Source organism: Heptranchias perlo, chromosome 37 (assembly GCF_035084215.1).
Source record: "Heptranchias perlo isolate sHepPer1 chromosome 37, sHepPer1.hap1, whole genome shotgun sequence".
Classification (NCBI taxonomy): Eukaryota; Metazoa; Chordata; class Chondrichthyes; order Hexanchiformes; family Hexanchidae; genus Heptranchias; species Heptranchias perlo.
Genome location: NC_090361.1, coordinates 9,354,784 through 9,363,601, shown reverse-complemented (window position 1 = coordinate 9,363,601; position 8,818 = coordinate 9,354,784). Strand labels below are relative to the sequence as shown.

At 46.2% G+C, this 8,818-nt stretch overlaps 1 protein-coding gene across 1 annotated transcript; it reads left to right on the top strand.

Moving 5' to 3' along the window:
• Nucleotides 1-470: 470 nt before the first annotated feature.
• Nucleotides 471-6,256, top strand: LOC137304293 (dynein light chain Tctex-type 5-like). The gene is made up of 5 exons (XM_067972841.1): nucleotides 471-559; nucleotides 2,247-2,431; nucleotides 3,720-3,833; nucleotides 3,932-3,994; nucleotides 5,123-6,256. The coding sequence occupies exons 2-5, from the start codon at nucleotides 2,318-2,320 to the stop codon at nucleotides 5,468-5,470; spliced, it is 639 nt and encodes a 212-aa protein (XP_067828942.1). The 5' UTR covers nucleotides 471-559; nucleotides 2,247-2,317; the 3' UTR covers nucleotides 5,471-6,256.
• Nucleotides 6,257-8,818: the final 2,562 nt, after the last annotated feature.

Here is an 8,818-nt window from a genome sequence, read left to right as displayed (position 1 = left end):
TGTCTTTCATCGAGAGCTGTAATCACAATTCAGCTGAATAATGAGATGGCTGTTGTAAATTTTGGATTGTTCAGCTCTGTCACCTCCATAACTCAAAGTTTTTACTTTCAAAAAGTGCAAATATTTACTTTTAACAGGAGTCTGAATGTTTGACAGATGCCAAGGAGGCTTCTCTCTCGTCCTGTTCAGCCGCTGATCGATTGCTTTCCAAGTAATAAAGTTGTTAACAACACTGGGAGTAAATATTTACTTTAAGATCTTGTTCGTGGATCTATGTGTAGCTCAGCACCCCTCCTTCTCCACCCCTTCCCAGCCTAGCACTGATTGGAACTGGTATCCCACACACCATTCTACTCTGGGATCTTATCTAAAGACTTCATGTTCCCGATTAGTGCATTTTGATGCTGGTCCTGAGTGCAGTGAATAAATCTTAAAAGGGCAGATAATTTCCTGCTCTGCCTCTCACTCTCTGAAGCCTCGAACTGTGTTGACACAGCAAAGACTCCTGGAATCAGTACAAGCGCAGATGGCTGATAACCATTTTGCACTGGAGCATAAGGTAAGAACTCTGACCTCTATTAAATTCATTCTTGGAATATGGGCGTCGCTGGCAAGGCCGGCATTTATTGCCCATCCCCAATCGCCCTTGAGAAGGTGGTTGGTAAACCGCCTTCTTAAACTGCTGCCGTCCGTGTGGTGAAAGAGCTCCAGGCTTTTGACCCAGCGACGATGAAGGAGTGGTGCGTTTACAAGCACTGCATGGCAGCACAGGTGTGAGGGCTCAGTCCTGATAGAGACATAACTAACAGCATCCCAATAGTTAAAGTTCAGTACCTGAGCTACTTGACCTCAGCGCTATATTTGGTCACAGGTCCACTGTGTTGGAGCGAGGAATCACAAAGGTTACCCACTCCTGACTGCTGTCCAGTGCCCGCGTATGTCGGGTGAGGACAGGATTGGGCTCGGCTGTGATGCCCCTACAGTGGAATAGCCTGCCAACACTCACTATGAAGGTTCACACATGAGGAATGGCCACTTTGGTCGTGAGGCGACTGAAATGTAGCCCGACGAGAGTTAGTGCCTTCAGCAAAGGAGGGGCAAAAACTGGGGGGATAGCACTGCAAAACGGAATTAGTGCAGCAGCTCGTTGCTGTGGGTAATAACGAACTCGATCAGCCCAAGGGCTTCTTCACACCTGCCCTGATTTACCTATATCAATTTTTAATTTTCATGAAAATATGAGTGGAATGGCATGATTTTACTGATTATTTTCATTAAAGGATTTTACTACAATATATTATCAACTGTCGAGTCAATGAAAGAAATAAAGAAAGACTTGCATTTATATAGCGCCTTTCACGACCTCAGGACATCCCAAAGCGCTTTACAGTGTAGTCACTGTTGCGATGTAGGAAACGCAGCAGCCAAGTTGGGTGCAGCAAGGTCCCACAAACAGCAATGTGATAATGACCAGATAATCTGTTTTCGTGATGTTGGTTGTACAAAGAATAAATCCCTTTTATCTTTTATTGAGCTAGACAGACACAACCTAGAAATCATTTTCATTCTGCTCATTTTATCTGCATAAACGTTCCATCCGTACAGACACCCCTCCCCCCGCTACCACCCTCTGCAGTGAGGCTGCCGAATGTACCATCTATAAGATGTACTGCAGCAACTCACCAAGGTTACTCTCACAACACCTCCCAGTCCCACAGCCTCTGGACAAGAGCAGCAAAATCACGGGAAAACCATCAACTCCAGTCACACAACACCCTGACTTGGGCGTACATCGCCGTTTCTTCATCGTCACTGGGTCCAAATGCTGGAACTCCCTTCCTAACACTACCGGTGGGAGCATCATCGCCACACGGACTGCAGCAGTTCGAGAAGGCGGCTCACCACCACCTTCACAGGGCAACTCGGGAAAGGGCAGTCAAAATGCAGCATTTGCAACCACTGCCCACATTCCAGAAACAAATATATTGAAAAATAAGGTTATCAAGAAGACTACAAAAAACAAAGCTCTTTTGTTTCAGGCATGCTGCTCCCTCCGTAGTACAATTTCAGTATTGTCTGCGCTATCTTATCATTATATGGAAGGAATTTGAAACAATGAACCCTCTCATTTAAGCTATGACTTGAACATCTCCTGCAGATCAACACAGGCAATGTGTCAACCAACAGACAGGGACAAGTGGGTAGGTGTGACGGAGGTACTGAATCCACTGTTTTCTATGTCGCAGTAACAAGCAACGAGGGACTATTCGATCAGTAGGAGGTCCAAGTGTTTCACTGAGCTTCAAAGCATCCCAACATGGACAGAAGGAGATTGAGTCTGGCCCCTGACAGAGGCACAGAGAAAAGAATGTCTATCTCAAACAAAGGACGAACCAACAGTATCCCTTTCACAAGCAAAGCAACAAGCGAGGTAAAGCATGGCACAGCTCGGGCATGAGAATAGTACAGGTATAATGTGAGAATGGTAATGAGAATAGTACAGGTATAATGTGAGAATGGTAATATGAATAGTACAGGTATAATGTGAGAATGGTAATGAGAATAGTACAGGTATAACGTGAGAATGGCAATGAGAATAGCACAGGTATAATGTGAGAATGGTAATGAGAATAGTACAGGTATAATGTGAGAATGGTAATGTGAATAGTACAGGTATAATGTGAGAATGGTAATGAGAATAGTACAGGTATAATGTGAGAATGGTAATGAGAATAGTACAGGTATAATGTGAGAATGGTAATGAGAATAGTACAGGTATAATGTGAGAATGGTAATGTGAATAGCACAGGTATAATGTGAGAATGGTAATGAGAATAGTACAGGTATAATGTGAGAATGGTAATGAGAATAGTACAGGTATAATGTGAGAATGGTAATGTGAATAGCACAGGTATAACGTGAGAATGGTAATGAGAATAGTACAGGTATAATGTGAGAATGGTAATGAGAATAGTACAGGTATAATGTGAGAATGGCAATGAGAATAGTACAGGTATAATGTGAGAATGGTAATATGAATAGTACAGGTATAATGTGAGAATGGTAATGAGAATAGTACAGGTATAATGTGAGAATGGCAAAGGTGTGGCTGCTCGTTTACAAGTTATTCTCTTTGCTTTTGTATCAGGATGAAGTTCCCTCAAATTGTTGCTTGCACCATCCGAGTGCTGCAGATACTTAGAATCGTACAATCATACAGCACTGAAGGAGGCCATTTGGCCCCTCGTGCCTGTGAAAGAGCTATCCAATTCGTCCCACTCCCCCGCTCTTTCCCCATAGCCCTGCAAAATTTTCCTTTTCAAATATTTATCCAATTCCCTTTTGAAAGTTGTTCCTGAATCCCTTTCAGGCAGTGCATTCCAGATCATAACAATTTGCATTAAAGAAATTCTAATCTCCCCTCTGGTTCTTTTGCCAATGACCTTAAATCTGTGCCACCTGGTTACCGACCCTTCTGCCAATGGAAACAGTTTCTCCTTATTCACTCTATCAAAACCTTTAATAATTAGCATTACATCTTTGGAACTGTTTGCCTTTTACAACAGGTCTCTGTAGAAACTCTCACACTCCCTCCTCGAACAGGGTCTGGTTGGAAACTCCATCCTTGAAAGGCATGCGGCCATGGACATTCCTCCTTTAATCGCTGGCACCGTGCAGCTGAAATCAATTCCTTAACTCCCTCCAAACTTCTTTTACAGCTTGGAGCAGTGAGAGGGAGAGCCTCGCTGGGGAATCTTTTAAGTGAAGCACATCCTTCCACCTTTAGCTTCAAAGGGCTTCTCGTTGCCAGGAGACTGACAAAGAATTTGAAGGTGACTGAAAATGCACATTTGGTGGTAAAGAATTCCAGCTTCTCCATCAACAGAGGCTTGAACTGAGGAACTAACTTTTTTTGTTTTTCTATTTGAAGGAAAGAACAGCTTTGAAGATAGCTGCAAAGAAACCAGCTGTCACCAAGATCATAAATGAACAGGTCTGTAATTCTCTCTCTCTCTCTCTCTCTCTCGATGGGAGGGTGGGTAGCCCTCTCCCTCTCCTCTACCAACGCTGTAACGTTAACCGTTGTCGGGAGGCTGCTAGCTCTTCCTCTGACCATCTCTCCCTCTCTGGGAAAAGCACCAAGCCTTTAATAGGGCCTCCTGACAACACCACAGCTGACACCAGGCAATCCAGTCGCTATGTTGAGGACGATGGGTGTGAAGTCATTTTTGTCGCTCGATGTAACTATGCTTCTGAACAATGTCATTGTTGAAGGAACTCACCGGTGTGCAGTGTTCACAGTTGTCAGGCCCCGGGGGTGTAAGAAGGGCTGAATGGCCAAATCCTGTTCCTATTGTAGGAACGCACAACCTGAAAGGGTGGTGGAATCAGATTCCATAGGAACTTTCAAAAGTCAATTGGACATGTACTTGAAGAGGACTCATTTGCAGGGTTATGGGGAAAAAGCTGGGGTGTGGGACTGAATTGGACAGCTCTTTCAAAAAGCCGGCACAGGCACGATGGGTCGAATGGCCTCCTTCTGTGCTTTAAGAGTCTATGATTCCATTGGCTTTTTATTGGTCGCTCACCCAGGCGAAGGATGGTAGTGCTGAGGAATCAAATAATTTCACTTTGCCCCCTCTCTCCCTGCTGTGTCAACATCAAGTGGTCCCAGCGTAGATATATCACACTGGTTAGATGCAGAGTAAACTCCATGAACTCAGACCCAAATGCTCAGGGAGTGCCCCCCGACCAGTGATCCATTTTGATTCCTACACCCTGTGTCAGCTGTGGCCCAATGAAGCACTATCGCCTCTGAGTCACAAGGTTGTGGGTTCAAGTCCCACTCCATTCAATCAGATCATGGCTGACCTGCACCTCAACTCCATTCACTCGCCTTAGCTCCATATCCCAACAAATACCCTTACCCAACAAAAATCTACCAATCTCGGTCTTGAAAGCTCCAATTGTCCCCCAGCGTCCATGGTCTTTTGGGGGAAGAGAGTTCCAGATTTCTACTACCCTTTGTGCGTGAAAAAGTGCTTCTTGTTGCAATAAAAATGTAACTAATTACGGAATTTACCCCTCCCTCCCCAACTCTTCGTTTGCGTTCCGTTTCCAGGTGCTGCCATTTTCCTCGAAACCCCCGGAGAAATTCTGCACTTTCCCAGTTCAGAAGTTCCTGGAGGAATACGTGCCCGACAAGCTGAAAAGCGTCTCGTACAGCCCCGCCCTCGCCGGTAGACTCGCAAAGGAGATGAGCGAAGAAATTAAGGAGTTTGCGAAGGGGGCCCTGCCTCCCAGGTACAAGCTGGTGTGCGTCGTGACGGTGGGAGAGAGGAGCAACGAGGATGTCCTGCTGACCAGCCGCGCTCTCTGGGATTCTTATGCCGACACCTTTGCTTCTCACGGCTACGAGAACAGCACCGTGTTCTGCGCGGCCAGTATCTTCGCTGTGTACTGCGAATGAGTAGCTCCCCGGGGCTAAAAAAAAAAGGGTTAAATTTACGGGGACAAGTTGCATAGACTAGGCCTGTATTCTCTAGAGTATAGAAGATTAAGGGGTGATCTAATTGAGGAGTTTAAGGGTAGATAGGGAGAAACTATTTCCTCTGGTGGGGGAGTCCAGAACAAGGGGGCACAACCTTAAAATTAGGGCTAGGCCGTTCAAGAGGGGATGTCAGGAAACACTTCTTCACACAAAGGGAAGTGGAAACCTGGAATTCGCTTCCCCCTGAAAAGCTGTTGAGGCTGGGGGTCAATTGAAAATTTCAAAACTGAGATTGATAGATTTTTGTTAGGGAAGGGTATTAAGGGATATGGAACCAAGGCGAGTAGATGGAGTTAAGATACAGGTCGGTTATGATCTAATTGAATGATGGAACAGGCTCTAGAATTCCGAATGCTCCTCCCCCGTTTTCAGAATATGTGCTCGCAAATCACTCCTTCAATATCTCACTTTATCCGAAATGGTGCAAGTGTTTCGACAAGGATGCAACATGGGGTGGGGGGAGTGGGGGGCAGAGGGTGGAGTTGGCTGCTTCGGCCTGGGACCTATCTCATTCCAGGGTCGCTCTCTCGCAATGGTTCGGAATGTCCGTCGCTCACCTTCCCCAAAGTGGAGGAATAAAGGGTTGCCAACCCTCCAGGACTGTCCTGGAGTCTCCGGGAACTAGAGATCAATCTTCTGGACACTGCTGCAAGCAACAAAGCCGGGAGTAGAATCATAGGGGCATTAAAAAAAAAATTGTGACCATTTTCTTTGAACACTTGCCTTTATTAGTCATAAATATATCGGAGAGTGAGGTAAAAAGGCTGTTTGACCGGGCGGGGCAGTTGGAGGCGGGAGGTCATGTGATGAAACCTCCAGGAATACGTCCAACCAGAGTTGGCAACCCTAGTGGAGAGCGATCACATGGTACAGTGGCTCATGTCAGAAAGACAGTTACAAGACAGGAAGCTGTCGAATGCAGGCAAGCTGTGCAAAGTCGAGCAAAAAGGTTGCAGATGAGGTATTTGATGTCACTTTTTGCTCTGTATTTTGCTCAGTTTCTGTTGCTTTGGCATTCGCAAGAAATCAGATGTTCTTTTTTTAAAAATTTAAAACTGATGTATTAAAATAAAATCAAGTTTGACTATGTCAGACCACGTTCCTTTATCAGGATGCATTGCATCTCTGCGCGACAGACCAAACTCTACCCCGAGCCAGTGGACGTAGAGATGATTAATAAACATGGTCCAAAGTCTACGTGGCTCAGTTGGGAACTGCAGCGGCTGCAGATCACATAGACCAGGAAAGTCCCAGGTTCATTCTCAGTCTGTGCTGTTAGTTTGGAGTGCTAGTCACCCTCAGCATCTCTGGACTAGGATGGGGGTGAAAATCATCCAGCAGTTTTGCTCGTGATCACTATCCAGTCAAGCCCCTCCCCCCTACAGCTAACAAGTACCTGTGTCCAGATGTTGAGTGAAGATAGACTTGGGCTTGTTGCTATGTCAATGTAGGCCAACAGTCTGTCTTAGATGGGTAGTTGAAGGAAAGAGGGATTAAGGGGTCAGAGCAGACACATGGGATTAGGACTACCGCTCGTGTGGAGGAGAAACACCAGTTGGGCCGAATGGCCTGTTTTTGTGTTGCGTAATTTCTAATTCTGTGATCCTCACCACCTTGGCCTACAATCGAAGAATGGCCTGGGATGAGCTACTTGAGGGGGGCTGGGGTTTGTGAAACCGTGACGGAGTTGCCGCCTTCAGGAAACGAGGGGAGAAAACGAGGTTGCTTTGATCATAAGGAAAAATTACACTTTACGACGCAGCCGTGGGATGAATTGCGACAACCAGCACGAGCTGGATGAGGTCGTCGTTCTCCCACTTCCTATGATTTGTGCAGCTTGCTCTCGACAGGGTCCCATGTAAAATACCGTCAGCACTTTCCTACTTCATGCATTGCTTTGAGCCGCAGCTCTAGACACGGTCTCTGCATGTGTGGGATGGTTTAATGTGAGAGGCTCGGGTAGGTTCCTGCATTACCTCAGTATCGCAGGAGGTACCCAAATATTTGCCTGAATGAGCAGGCTGACTGGTGTACAAGCCCAGACACGCTGGGGTGTGTTGGTCTACGACCCTGCATTTCCATTGGCTGAGGAAGATCGTTGTCAGCACATATTATGTAGATTGTTCTCACGGCAACAGGTCACACTGGGGCTTATCTGCAGCCAATGAAATACATCTCAAAGCAAACAGTGTCTAGGAAAATGGACACTGTTACATTTCATAACAAAAGATAAAGGAAGTCTTGCACATTTCACGATCTCAGGACGTCCCAAAGTACTTTACAGTCAATGAAGTACTTTTGAAGTGTAGCTACCATTATAATGCAGGGAAACGCAGCAGCCAATTTGTGCACAGCAAGGTCCCACAAACAGCATTGAGATAATGACCAGATCATCCGTTTTAGTGATGTTGGTTGAGGGATTAATATTGGCCAGGACTCCGGGAAGAACTCCCCTGCTCTTCTTCGAAATAGTGCCATGGGATCTTTTATGTCCATGTGCGAGGGCAGACGGGGCCTCGATTTAACGTTTCATCCGAAAGGTGGCATCAACGACGGTGCAGCACTCCCTCAGTCCTGCACGAGAGTATCAGCCTGGATTATGGGGTCAAATCTGGAGTGGGACTTGAACCCACAATCTTCTGACTCAGTGGAAAGAGTGCTACCAACCCTGCCATGGCTGACAGTTAGTAATAATGAGTAATAACTGTTAGTGGGAAGGAAGGGCTGCCAGTGGGAAGGAGTGTCACTATCCGTGGGAAGGGTATATAGAATATAGGGTGCGCCATTTAGGTCTGAGATGAGGAGAAATTTCTTCACTCAGAGGGTGGTGAGTCTTTGGAATTCTCTACCCCAGAGGGCAGTGGAGGCTCAGTCATTGAGTACATTCAAAACACAGATCGATAGATTTCTAGATATTAAAGGCATCAAGGGATGTGGGGATAGTGCAGGAAAATGGCGTTGAGGTAGAAGATCAGCCATGAGCTTGTTGAATGGCGGAGCAGGCTCGAGGGGCCAGATGGCCTACTCCTGATCCTATTCCTTATGTTCTTATGTTCCCGTGGGGAAGGGGTGTCGCAGACATTAGGAAACCCCGAAACGTACTGGCAGGAGCTCAGGAGACAGGAGGGCTGAGCATCAATCCTGGGATCGCAGGAAAAGCCATCGACACTCCAATGAGGCCTAGTCTGAAAATGTCAGCTCATTGGGATGACAGGCAAGACCACAGCGAAAGGACAGGATCCTCTTTGGGAACAAACAGCAAAAGAC